General features: G+C 32.8%; 2 protein-coding genes and 1 long non-coding RNA gene across 8 annotated transcripts; 2 read left to right on the plus strand and 1 right to left on the minus strand.

Annotated features, from left to right (window-relative positions):
• The first annotated feature begins 1261 nt into the window (after positions 1-1261).
• On the plus strand, positions 1262-6319 carry LOC131933331 (uncharacterized). Of its 2 annotated transcripts, none has more exons than XR_009384932.1 (6): positions 1262-1348; positions 3686-3811; positions 4232-4281; positions 4743-4821; positions 5573-5640; positions 5985-6319. It is a non-coding gene; the product is annotated as an uncharacterized LOC131933331 (long non-coding RNA). The 2 variants fall into 2 exon arrangements; XR_009384931.1 differs by having other exon boundaries at positions 1299-1397.
• On the minus strand, positions 6227-10244 carry LOC131933330 (uncharacterized). Of its 4 annotated transcripts, none has more exons than XM_059290115.1 (6): positions 10202-10234; positions 9635-9891; positions 8691-9146; positions 8064-8110; positions 7480-7626; positions 6227-6743 (listed from the first exon to the last, which is right to left on the minus strand). In XM_059290115.1, exons 2-6 carry the CDS (start codon positions 9870-9872, stop codon positions 6663-6665), a joined length of 969 nt encoding a protein of 322 aa, XP_059146098.1. In that variant the 5' UTR covers positions 9873-9891; positions 10202-10234; the 3' UTR covers positions 6227-6662. The 4 variants fall into 4 exon arrangements, with proteins under 4 accessions (XP_059146098.1, XP_059146096.1, XP_059146097.1 ...); XM_059290113.1 differs by having other exon boundaries at positions 6228-6743; positions 9635-9873; positions 10144-10244; XM_059290114.1 differs by having other exon boundaries at positions 6228-6743; positions 9635-9873; positions 10164-10243.
• A 1031-nt stretch (positions 10245-11275) lies between these two features.
• LOC131933332 (60S ribosome subunit biogenesis protein NIP7 homolog) lies at positions 11276-13979 on the plus strand. 2 transcript variants are annotated; one of them, XM_059290118.1, is made up of 5 exons: positions 11276-11383; positions 12538-12624; positions 12930-13068; positions 13314-13454; positions 13785-13978. In XM_059290118.1, exons 1-5 carry the CDS (start codon positions 11328-11330, stop codon positions 13902-13904), a joined length of 543 nt encoding a protein of 180 aa, XP_059146101.1. In that variant the 5' UTR covers positions 11276-11327; the 3' UTR covers positions 13905-13978. The 2 variants fall into 2 exon arrangements, with proteins under 2 accessions (XP_059146101.1, XP_059146102.1); XM_059290119.1 differs by having other exon boundaries at positions 11280-11383; positions 12543-12624; positions 13785-13979.
• The last annotated feature ends 75 nt before the right edge of the window (positions 13980-14054 follow it).

Genomic DNA, 14054 nt, shown 5'->3' on the forward strand with positions numbered 1-14054 from the left:
AGTTGTTTCTTTGTCTATAAAAATATCATAAGGTCTGCGATACAATTTTTATACCCGGTCCGGAGCCCTTGCGCAGTGTAGCCGGTGGCTTCCGAGAGGCCATATGCGTTTGTATCACGGTGTACTCCACCTCCCACGCGGCCATGTGACCAAGAGCACCCCTTCTTCCTCTCCATTTTTACACGTTGGCATCTATGTTTTTTCCCGGTGGGCTTTTATTGCGGCTACTATTACTAAACAGTTCGGCAGTTCATCATGTGGCTCCTACGAGAACCCCGCGACATTCCTTACACTTGGGCGGTCGACGAGTGGTGTTCAGTGTTTCTTCCAGACTTTTTTCTCCGGGGGGGCACTTGAAATTTTCGGGGGGGGGGGCGGTAGACTTTCATCGGGGGGGGCGGACACTGTTAAAAGTATATATTTTCTATATAAATTATATAAATTTAATTTCGTTCGGGGGGCGGTAAAAAAATTTCGGGGGGGGCTTCGCCCCCCCACCCGAAGAGATGCCTGGAAGAAACTCTGGTGGTGTTCTACCTCACCCTTGGTTTATTAACGTATACTGATGGTCTGGGGCAGAGGCGTAGCGAGGGCGGGGCGGGGGTGCGGACCGCACCGGGTGACACCATATAGGGGGGTGACACCAAGGCAAAAAGAATTGCAAAATGTACAGAAGAAAAATGCGTTTTGACAGTTCCATTATTGATTATATATATATATATATATATATATATATATATATATATATATATATATATATATATATATATATATATATATATATATATATATATATATATATATATATATATTTTTTTTTTTTTTTTTTTTTTTATTTTTTTTTTTACTTTTTTTCGGGGGGGGGGGTGACACCACGAAGTGCCGCACCGGGTGACATCCGACCTAGCGACGCCACTGGTCTGGGGTTTTTTTTCTGATACAATTTGCATCTGTTATCTCAACAACAGCGAAAGGTTTGTACAGAAAATTAAGTCACGCTTCTAAAAAATACACCATTAGTTAGTAACAATTGAATATTATCATAACGAGTGTCCCAGAATTTCTCTTCTAAGCAACACCCAAGTTCAAAATAAGCTGGGGTAACAAATTGTAACAATATAAAAGCTATCGAAATGGAGGGGAAAAAAGTTATAAATTGAAGTTTGGGTAGACGTGCTATGCTGGCAACGTTCACATTTAAAGTTAATCTGGATTTCTTCCGGAAATTTAATCTGGCAATTGACTGTGGCTAAGCCCCCCCCCCCCCCCTCAAGTACCTACTGCAGGACACCCACGCCACATAGACGGGACCCTTGGCCAGTGTTAAAGTTTAGATCTAGTCCACGATGTATGCTTCACGTTCAAGTTTTCTTTGTTTATTTAATATTAATAGAAATGTAGGCTCTAATTTAAATTTCTAGATTCTAGGTAGACTAGATCTAGATTTTCTAGGTATGTTTATTAAATTTATAGTAGGCCTAAAATTAAAATAGTTAAAAATAGGCCTAGGCCTAATAATTTTTTTTTAATTTAATTTTGAGTTTTCTGTTGCTTGTTGTTACTAGAATCTAATTAAAAAATTATAGAATCTAGGCCCTATAGATCTAGATCTAGAATCTAGATCTATTTTATTTAACAAATTTTGTAATTTACTAGATCTAGTCTAGATCTATTATTTACTATTTATTTTAGGCCTACTAATTGTAACTAATGTTACATTTTAAATTTAATGAAAATTAATGTTCAATGAAAATCTAGATTCTAGATAGTAGATAGATCTAGATCTAGTAGATTTAGATCTAGAATCTAGTTAGAAGTAGTAGGGTGTTGGGAAATTGCGAAATGACGAGGCGGGAAAATGCGAGACATACCTGCGTAATCACGCGTGAGATAGCGAGACACAATTTGCGAAAACAAATTTTGTTTCGTATTTTTTTATAGTTATAAACTTATAAACTAAAGAAGCTGATATATCACGAATGTTGTGTGTTCTTTTTTTTTAGGCTTAGCTAGATCTAGTTTTGATTTTATATTAAACAATCTTGTTCTTAACATCCTCTGACCGCCGGTCTAATTTTCTTGTCAGCGGTAGAAAAATCCCGTCGTGATAGACGGGTCAGTGTGAGTTCATAAAGAAAATATAATGTTAGACTATCTTTTAAAATCTAGATTCTCTATATCTAGATTTTCAAAATTCTAAACATTCTCAAGGTTTTAAATCTGCATGAGAAAGAAAAAGCTGCTGTTTGAGGGGGTCGGTATAGGCTACATGACATTTCGAACCGTCCCACTCATTAAATCAACATTGTGACTTAATAAACGCGACCTTAATATCATACTGTCTGGTTTTTTCGAGGTAGAAAAGTATACCAGATTGCCACAATGTCATTCAAAGTCAATACCTCAGTGAATTATTTTTCGCTCCCCCCTCTCCTCCACCGTATTAAAGAAAAAATTTAGGCCTACTAATTAATGTGGTCGGGGTCATAAGTGTAACTTTTGATTCAAGAAAGAGAGCGGTGGTTTTGAAACAACACAGTTGCTCCTTAAATTTAAATAGGCCCTAGTAAAAATAAATTATACAGGAAGTTTGTAATCTCATTACTTAATTAGTTTATTTAGGCCTAATTATCGCTAAAGACTGAAAAATGCATCAAATATCCCTGTAAATTGGTCGCTGTAAAATTTTTGCAGATAGCATCACATCCTACCACCACCCTGCGTAAGTATCGGGTGGTGGTAAAATGCTAGGCAAAAATATCACGTGACCGACGGTTTTCGCTCCCTTCTCGCAGTTTCGCGTCTCGCAATTTCCCAGCACCCCACATAGAAGATAGATCGCGCTTGATTATTAAATATTAAGTATAAAGCCTATTTATTTATTAAGAATTTCTAGTAGGCTACTATGTACAGGGAGGATTATTTATTTTATTTAGTTTTCAAAGTGACTTGACTACTCTGAAGAAGTCTAAACAACGAACATTTAGAAATCTAGATATTTTAGATACGAAAAACCAAGTAATTCTATTGTAGCGCATACACATCTTCTTCCGGCTAGAATCAGTCTTTGGTTATAGTAGTTGAGTTAGATAAGTCCAGATTACATTCTATCTATTCTAGATCTAGAATCTAATCTAGATACAAGAAGTAGATCTAGAATTCTAGTTAAACTTGGCATAGTTAATAGTAAACATAGGCTATTTATATCCGTCTTCAAAAATCTTGTATTTTTAATTTTAGAATTAGATAGGCCAAAATTTCAGTAATTTGCCAATAGCGTCTATATTAATAGGCTACAGACTAGTGGCGTCGCTAGGTCGGGTCGGGTGTCACCCCACCCCTACACATACCAAAGGAAAAAAGTATATATAGGCATATATATATATATATATATATATATATATATATATATATATATATATATTTGAGTGTGTATGTATAGTTGAGATTATGTATGTGTACTTATAAGACTTTTTAACTCTAATTATTCATTATTCATTAACTGAACTGGCAAAAAGCATTTTTCTTGTATACATTTTGCAATATTTCATCTTGGTGTCACACACACACACACACTCCACACCAACAGGCGACGCCTCTTCTATAGACTATAGACCTATTGAAAATTGATGCAATAAATAAATATGCCCTATGGTTTCCCTTAACTATTTTTTTTTACACACAGCTGCCCACACTCTGATTTTGTGTACTGTTTACACTGCAGTCTAAGCATGACAATGTCAATACTGTTACCCCAGCTGGAACAGGCAGGCTATTTTAAAGTGGGCCTATGGACTGAATTGACTTGAGGGTAAAAAAATTATTGATCATGATCTATACCTACTAATATTAGCCAAATAACTAGAAGCTTGAATAATAATTGTAAGCATACAAGCACATTATGTAATATGTTATCACTTTAGATATGAAAGCCACTGTCAAGTTTCTCTAACCAGACAATTGGTTTAGAGTGCCGCAAAGTGGCTAAAATAATTGTGCAGTTTGGTTACTAGACCTGGATATTTTAAGGTTTTACTAAACTGCTCACACATTTTGATATGTTTTCATTTTTAATTTAGTCATTTGTCACTTCTTTTTCTTTGCAAGATAAAAAAAAAATTGTTGCAAGTTGCATGTTTATTATTATTTATGACTAGGCTAAAGCTTTTGGATTAAAGTACATTAAATGTTAGTTGTGAGTAATGCCTTAAACTTTTTATTCATATTTCAGCTTCAGTGTATTTTCCTTGTGGTGATTATTCCTACATTGTAATAAAACAGGTAAGTAGCTTGATGTTGAAGTGTCACCTGTTATAAATTTTAATCCTTAGGATGTTTGAGTCTACCCAGCTCTGAGGGGTACCTTACTTAAGATTGGGAAAGTAAATGCGGCTATAGAAATAACTGTTTTTGTTTTAAATATCACTTGCTGTAAATGAAGCCACTGTCAAGTTTCTCTAATCATATAATCGGTTTAGAGTGCCGCAAAGTGGCGAGAATAATAGCGCAGTTTGGATTACTAGGCCATAATATTTTAGGTTCTACTAAACTGCTCAAACATAAGGTCATGTACGCAATTTTTTATTATCAGATTATACTGAAGGGACTACAACTTTTTTTTCTAGATGCTGAGCTGGTTACTTTTAGTATGCATTGCATTACTAAGATGTTCATTTGTTTTTTTAAAATAACTACATTCATTGTCTGTTATCTCTGTCATGATGGTTTTATTTCTATTTCAGCACATTGAAATTCTTCCTGAAAGTTGATGATGCATCTGATTGCACATGATTGCGCAAACACTTGAAGAGACAAAGATTAGTAAGTGTGCTTTATATGTTTATTAATGTTGTCAAGAAAATTGTTATAAGACTTTTTATAGGCCTGCTCTCATTAATTGGAATAATTAAACTTCCACTGTTAAAGTAGTGACTTGACTTAATCCTCTTTACTCCTTGTGGGGCATAGGGCTTCATCTGTAACCCTCGATTTTGTCCTGTTGCTGGCTGTTGATTTTGCAACCTACCAAGACATCTCTGCTGTCTTCAGTTCTTTACGAAGACTCCATTGTCTTTCTTGGGCACCCTTTCTTTCGCTTTCCCTGGGGGTCCCACTTAAGCACCACCCACGCTACTTCCTCCTTCTTAATTGCTTTGTCATTGACTCCTGCCTTGTTCTTAGGTTTATATTCTGAGTTGAAGTAGTAGATAACCTTAAAAACATTCTTGTTGGTTTATTTTTGTACATGTATGTTATTTTGTATGAGATTCCATCAGTCTTTACTATTTTATATACATAATGCCTACCTATGGTGTCAAAATAACATTGGTATTACCTGGAAATAAAGCCACTGTCAAGTTTCTCTAACTAATCAATTGGTTTAGAGTGCCGCAAAGTGGCTAGAATAATTGTGCAGTTTAATTACAAGACCTTGAAAATTTAGGTTTTACTAAACTGCATGCACATCTAGTGTTGTGAGCATAATGTGTCTATTTAACTGGATTTTCTTCAGTTTTTTAAGTTGGTTTGCAGCATGCTAAATATCCATAATCAGTGGTTAACTTTGTTTCAGATTCAGCACTTGCCCAATGAATGCTTGCTGGCTTTGCAAACATTTGAAAGGATTGTCTGTAAATGGGGGTATGTGTATCCTAATTATTTATCTTACCTCTTATAAATTTTTATTACACAAAAATAACCAGTTTTTAGTTAGAATTTTTAAAGCAAATTGGCCACTATCAAATTCCTCATATTATTGTTTAGTATGAGTGCCGCAAGGTGGCAAAATTAATTTGTAATTTGCATTTTATTACAAATCATATCCATGGTTTGAACTGCAATACACATACAACTCATAGTTTTACTGGTGATTGTCTAGCCAATTGAAAATACAAACTTTAAAATCCAAAACCAGAATGCACTGAAAGGTTTAAGGGGAGATCACTCCTGCTTTATTCTATTTTGTGTTTTTCTTCTGATTACAGAAAAAAATGTGTTTGGGCGTCTGCAGATGGACCTGATGACACTGGATTGACCTGTTTAATTAATTAAATATCCACTGCAGATAGTAGAGAAATACACAAACGCATTGTTGCTAAATTATATTTAATAATTTAATTTACACTTTTCTAAAAGCTATAAGAATGATCACAAATCCAGTTAACTAATAAATGTATAATACTGATATCACTGAAGAGTAGTTGGTCTTAGAGTTAGAAACTGAGTATTTAAAAAAATCATTTTAAAAATTCTTTTTTATGAGATGAATAGAAACAACAAATGATCACTACACAGTGATACAATAAATTTTGTTACAAACTGCAATTTGTTTGCTTTTTTATTTTTGTTGTTTGTTCATATACTTGTTGAGTTTACTAGGCAACAGCAATTTGATTCATATTAAACAAAAAATTCATGATAATCTCATTTGTAAGGAAAAATGTACTTTATGAATTATAAATGCTTCTACTATTTCTCCATTTAAACAGTATTAATAGTTATTTACATATTTTTAAAAATGTAATTTTCTCAAATTTTACTTGCTAGGAACTTCTAGTTGAAAAGGCACTTTATAAAAGTCCTTGAGTACACTCTAAATTAGTTCAACAGATGATCTGGTCCAATGTTTGAAAGACGAATTCAGTGTCTTGCTAGCTAAAATGCTAGGTACCCTCTACACTCTCCATAAAGTCAATGAATTTCTGGTTTTCTAAATCAGTCATCACTTTATTCAATGCATATATCTGAAACAAGATTTATAAAAAAAAAAAATATTACCACTTTATATCATAGTATTGAATAGTATGGGTTAATCTAATGTCCAGGTGAATTAAGCAATATTATTAACAAAGTATCAAAACCATACTAATTATCTTTTATTTCAATAACATTAAACAGGTTTTCTCAGTTGTGATAGTCTTAATTTGTATTCAGAGGGTTTTTATGAACTTTGCACTCTTGGGGGGGGGGGGGGGGAATGTGCTGTTCTTTGTGTTAATTATAAATCTGGTAGATACTGACCCGGATTATCTAACAGTGTTGTCATTTTGATTAGTGTTTTTCCAGCTATATCAACCTACCATGTTTTAACAGTAGTGAAATATTTAGACTGGATAAATTACAACAGCTCATTAACATCCCCTTCTATTGAAAATAAGGTTTGGTATGTAGCGAGACGTCATTTATGACAGATTTTTAGTATATTTAAGTTTATTATTATCTTTATGATGTGTTGTATATTTTATTTTCTACCTTTTAAAATATAAGCAAGTTTATACGGGACCATAAAATGCTTTCTTCAACTTGTCACTAAATATTCCTTACTTAAAATTGTTCAATAAATTAATCCTTATAGTTATTGACTACTTGTCATGTCTTTTCAGTTTCTCCCATGAACTATTTAATTACTTATGAATATACAAAGTTAAAATTAATAACACTGTAGTAAAAGTGCTGTAAGGAGATAAATGTATGACTTACTTCCTGCCTTTGGGTCTTTTTTAATGCTATCTTTCTGTCTCTTATGGACATTTTATCAATTTTCACTTCATCTTCTAATTTCTTTTTCTCCTTTTTAGCTGCTCGATCTTCGATTGTTTGTAACTTCCGTTGAACTAATCGTTGCGACTAAATAAATAGAGCAATATAAAGTATTTACCAGATTGTAATGGTGGTAACCATATTGTTTTTTATATATTAACTAAATTTGTTTAGATAAAAAGCAGCTTAGATCATGTTATCTTATTAGCTAGTCAGAGAGCATTAAAATTAAAGTATTGATTTTAGAAAGGATAATTTTTATGTATGAATTAGTTTTAAAAATGATCAATATATTGATTGTTAAAGGTAATCTTAAATTCGGCATTTCTATTCTATTTCGTAATTACTAATCATAATTATATATTAGTAACCAGCCAAGATTTTATAAAGAAAATTAACTTAAGATTTAAAAAGCAATCTTTAAAAACTATTTTTTTGTCATTCATTTTTTAATAGCCTAGTCATACTTGTCTAATTATTCTTGTAAGTTAAATGGGTACTTGATGTACTGGTAAGCTACTTACTCTAACATCTTTTAATGAAGGAATATATTCAATTTTTTTCAGCTGCTCTGTAATAAATAGATACAGAATATAGAGTATATGTTACATATCAAGTGTTAAAAGTAAGCACAATATGACATGAATAGCTTTTCATTTCTTTTCCTAGGCATTCTAATTCTGTAGAATGCAAAACTGAATAAGCTTATTTATTGCCTCCAGAAAATTTTGAACATTAGACCTACAGAGTTATTTCAAAAGGTGATGAAAATACATAGCCCTTTGCTACCATACAGGCTAAAATGTTAGCAAAAGTCTGTGTGAAGGAAAACCCAAGTAAAAATTCTTAACTTAAAGTACAAAAAGGAAAGCTATGATGCATCTCTTTTGTGCCCCCCCCCCCCCCCCACGAACAAAATGGAATTTATGTAGAAAACATACTTTTACCAGACCGTCGTCTTTGCCTGCATTTCTCAATTAGTTAACAAACACATATTTATTTATATATAAATATATATACTTACATATATATATATATATATATACCATTTTTAAATCAATTTTTAAGTATGTAAACCATGAACTACAAAAAATTTTAACAACAAATTTAATAATGAAATTTGTTTTTTAAAAACCATTTCCAATTTATACCTGTTGTTGGAGTGGCCGGTGGTGCACAAGGAACTGTCATGCCACAATCAGATAAAATCCCTGATTGCTTTTCAGAAAGGTACACCTTAGTTGACCTAGCATCATCTTTTCCCATAAACCTTCTGTTGTGTGCTTTCTCCACGGCAGCTGTTGATTTTTTGCCATATTCCACTGCAGCACTATTTAAGCTCAGTCTTGCGGCAGACAATCTGTCTATTGGTGGTTTTGTTTGAGGATTGCACAGTGTCTTCTTTTCACTTGTAGTATTTTTATCTACGATAGTAATCCCGGAGCACAAGGCTGTTAAATCTTCACACTGACTGCTATAGGAGTCTTTCTTTTTTCTTTTGGTCAGTTTAGAAAATACATTGCAGGTTGTAGGGAGGTTTTGATAGTTTTCCTTACTCTCTGTGCGACTTCTTGAAGCTTTTGGATTTTTGAGACTGATCTGTATAACTGTATAGAGAATGTAGTATTTAAAAAGTTTTATTTAGACAACAATATTTCACTCTAGCACTCATTACACCCTGTTCCTTACAATACTTACATTTAAATAAAAGCATGGCCATTTGTGACACCAACTAAATCTGTTTGAGTATGACTAATTTATAGGTAGAACCATTTAATTTAACTTGACATTTACTTTCCATTAATGAATACCTAACATGGAAAAGAATTTTAACACCGTTTGTACTCTTATCGTGTTGGCACTTTTTATATAAACTGATCATGTACAGTCATCCATTTTGAACCCCCTCCCCCCTGTGTGTAGATGTTATAAATATAAATTGATGATCCGCATTTAGGACAAGGTTAGATTCAGAGCCAGCCTCAGGGTAGTAATAGCCTACACTACTAATACTATTAAAAATTACTCTGATATGACCAGTCAGCACTTTTACAAGCAACTTTTAACAAGCCCTTAAATGAAGTTTTTTCATTACCTTCATCAGATTCGGGATCTTTGGTGTTAAAATTTTTATTTTCTAAATGCTTTTTATCTGCAATGTCAGAAGTTGGTAGTGAATTTTTCACTGTGGGTAGTAAAATCTGTTCATTTGACAATAACTTGAGAGCCTCGATCCGTTTCAAAAAAGCATATTCTTTCAGTTGAATTAATTTTCTAAGTTTAGCCTCAGTAAGTGAATTCCGGGGAAGATTTTGGAAAGCACTCAAACTCATGCTGTCAGAAGTAATTTTTCTTTTGTGTAAAATATATCATATAGACAAAGATTGTTTAGAGATATTTTTTTTTGTTAAATCTAGACCTAACCTCTTATAAAATATAAAATTTATAAATATAAATAATGATGAATAATCTGGATCTCAGTCAGAAAAATATTGTGCGACATTTTCAAGCACTTCTTTAATAATTTAATGATCTCTAATTTATAAAAAGGGATTTCGTTTTAACTTTAAAGTAAGCTACGGTATTTTGAAACTCTAGGCCTACACAATACTATAAAGTAGTACTATAAAATGAAGAAATAAACACTAAGAAAAAGCTATACGATCCATTTTCATATTCGTGTTTGTTATCCTTAACAACGGAAATTAAATATAAGCAGTCAAGGGAGGTTAATCTTAAACCATAAAGTCAGGGGGAGAGTCCCCTCCCTTATATAAAAAAATAATTGTTAACACATAATATTAGGTTTATAAAGAAAGTTGCCCACCTTTGCAAGATTGAGGAAGATGGGATCATGTGGGGGAAAACTGGCTATTGCTATGCTGACATGGAAGACTTGATTCAATCCAATCGAGTGTATGGTCAAAGGAAATGGGAATGCTAAGAATTTTTTGACAATGCAGTAGAGTACTGTATGTAAGGCAATGTAAGGGGGGTAGGGGCGAAAGTGGCTGTGTCCTTTGCCCCTTGGCGGAAAAAAATAAAAACTTCTGAAATGTTCTTCTTAATTTTTTTATTACTATTGTGAGGGCACAAATCTATTCCTTTGAAAACTATACACTGATTATTGACTTTGATGATTGAATTGTCTTTGCTCCTTACTTATGGAGCATAGGGCATCCACCATATCCTTCTATTTTGTCCGATCACCGGCTATTGATTTTGCAATCTACCAAGATATCCATGTTGGATTCAGTTCTTCGAGAAGACTCCACCTAGAGGTCTGTCTAGTCTAGAGCGCCCGTTTTCCCTAGCGCTGGAGTGGAAACTATACATTGGAGGCATACATATATTTTTTAAAATCTTTAGATTTCTCTTGTCAGAATCAATTCCATTTTGAATTAAAAGCGATACTATACTATATACTTTTACATAGTACACCCTTAGATATTAGATTGATAGTGATATTTAATATTAATATTTAGCCAAGTTGATTAGGCCCCCCCTATAGTTATATAATAGTGATTGAAGAATTTGTCGTCTCTGACTTGGCAATCGATCATTTGTCCGTATTGAAATCTAGATTCTAGATCTATACCTGTCTGTAAATTACTTAAAAATTTTATAGATTTAGATTTAATTGAAATATATAAATGTTTTTCTTTAACCTTAAAAAGAATTCGAGTAGGCATGTTGTATTAGTTTAGGTTTTTACATATTTTATTTAATTTTTAAGTTATCGGCACTTAGAGTGACCATACGCTAGATTATTTACATCTTACACTACCATGCGGCCACTAACGCAAGATGAAACAACTACTTTCTTTGAAAAGATTTCCAAATAGTAACTACTATTCTTTTTTTATAATATTATGTTATAACATTATGTGTACACACTTACCAGTATGTATTTAGATTTTAAATCTAGGTTAGAATCAGATCAGGAGTCAGAGTGAGAGTAGTGACTGCAGTCGTGAGTAGTCTGGTCTGAGAGTGAGAGTCACTGACTGAGTAGCAACATATTCGACATATTGATGGGAAATTATTCCTGATTATCATAGAAGAATGATAAAATGGACACAGATTAATCCTATAATATACCCCATTGATAAAAATACAAAATTTATCATTCTAGCAAGGCCTAGCCTAATTTAAATCTTCTTCCACAAGGGAAGACCCGGGAAGAGGGAAAAAAAAACGAAGTGTCTACTCGGCAGAAGATTTTTCTTCCCAACGTCTCCACTTAGTCGGCAAAAGATAGCTCTGCGCATGCGCAGTGACCTATGGCTAGGGTTAGAGGGCTAGAATGAGGGTTAGGGGTAGGATTAGGGATAGGATTAGGTTAGGGATAGGGTTAAAGATAGGATAAGGGTTGGTGTTAGGGTTCTGCGGTTGTAAACACACGCATGCGCAGTACCATCGAAAACATCGCCGCTAAGGCAAGTCGTAGTTTCTCTCCATTGCGCATGCGTATCGCATGCGTATCTTATTCCGGCTAGAATCGGCCTATAAAAAAAAAATCACCAACAGCATCAGACTAAATTGATGAGATTGTCTCGCAAACTGTGTCTCGTTATTTAGCTTTAATTCTGCAAATATGTCTAATATTTTGCTGCCTCACCATTTCATATTTTATTAAGACTGTACAAACTTTATTAACTTAATGATTGAATTGATTGTGAAGTCATCGTCCATTTTAGTAATCAGAACTAGACTTCTAGATCTAGAATACTCATTTCTGTCAGGGTCTTTTAATTAAGTTTACCAATGTCCAATGGCAATAGAGTCTCTATAATAATAGTGTCTTCTGATGAAAATAGGCTTTTATTAGTATGAAGTATTTAGTATGTGATCAGTAGTTTTATCCAGTTTTATGGATAGAAACTAGGTTTATAAGTCTGTATGGTAGTGCTGGGGTTAGGGTTAGCATTAGCAAGTCATATGTGTACAATGTACAATAATCATTTTATAATGAAATGCCATTCTGCATTCTTACAGTATAGGTGAAAATATCAAACTACTGATTGACAGACAAGATGGCACATATTGTTTCAGGTTACACAAGGATAGGATTTATTACATGAGGTAATCTGATTTATTTTACTCTTAAAACTAAGATTACATATCCATTAACAAATATACTTAATATAGTTTTTAGACTTTTTACTGATGAATGCTTTAAACAGTTCATTAAGCTCATTGTTGGAATGAATACGCCATAGGTAAAGTTTGAAATTTAAAAATATCAAAACATCAAAGCATTAAACTGGTTAAATAGAACATAATTAATTGCTTTGTTATATATTTAGACTATAAAATCATATTGACTCAAAAATGTTTACAAAATATTGTATTACTAATCTGTGTGAAAAAATAAAATTTTCTTTTAGTGAAGAAATGTTGAAAATAGGAAGTTCAGCAGCTGGGACAAACCTCATTTCTCTAGGATCTTGTTTTGGTAAATTTACCAAATCTGGAAAATTCCACCTTCACATAACAGCTCTTGATTATCTTGCACCTTATGCTAAGGTAAGTTTTACAGGAATAACTGTGGTTATTTTATGTATGCAGACAAGACAATACTGTTTTAGTTTAATGAATTATTTTGATTGTTGTATTTTTTTCCATTTTTCATACCAAATAAAAATGTCTTCATTAATCCTGACATTCATAGAAATATAACATTTTACTAAATTTTAGACAGTGGTATTCCTAAATTTTGATAGTTTTTCAAGATTTGTTTGGTAATTGTGAAAACTCTTTGCATTCTGCAGCACAAAGTGTGGCTTAAACCCAATGCAGAACAACAGTTTTTATATGGACATCACATAATGAAATCAGGGCTTGGGCGTATCACTGAAGGTACAGAACAGTACCAGGGAGTCGTTGTGTACAACATGGAGGATCTGCCTTTGGTATTCCTAATTTCCTATTTTAGATATTGATCTTTAATTCTTTTTTTAAACTGGTCTTAGTTCACTCAAGTTATTAGGAGATGATAATAAATGCTTATCATTGTTAATTTGGTTTGTGAGGTAAAAAAATATTTTCAAAACTAAGAATACCACACTGTTAGAATTTACCTTCTAAATTAGATTTTATATGTTAAAAATAAAATAGCAAAAAGCTAGTCACTTAAAAGTACATAAAATAGTAGAATTTGCGTTTAGTGAAACAGATAATTGTATAAATTTGGTAGTTTAATGTTCTTGGCTGTAATTAGATATTATTTTTTAATCTTACAGGGTTTTGGTGTTGCTGCTAAGTCCACTTTGGCATGTAGAAATTGTGATCCAATGACCATTGTTGTGTTTCACCAAGCAGACTTAGGACAGTACATCAGAGAGGAAGAGACCTTGACATAAATTTATTTACTGGTATTCTTTGTGTATATATTTAAATGGGACTAAGTAATAAAAATTTGATGAATTAGTAATAAAAATGCTTTTGTTTTATTTGAACTATTACTTGATCTGTGTAAAGCCCTATTTTTAAAAATTAAAGTAATAATTCTC

This window comes from Physella acuta, unplaced genomic scaffold (assembly GCF_028476545.2).
Source record: "Physella acuta isolate Inbredline_101_S28 unplaced genomic scaffold, ASM2847654v3 ptg002455l, whole genome shotgun sequence".
Taxonomy (NCBI): domain Eukaryota; kingdom Metazoa; phylum Mollusca; class Gastropoda; family Physidae; genus Physella; species Physella acuta.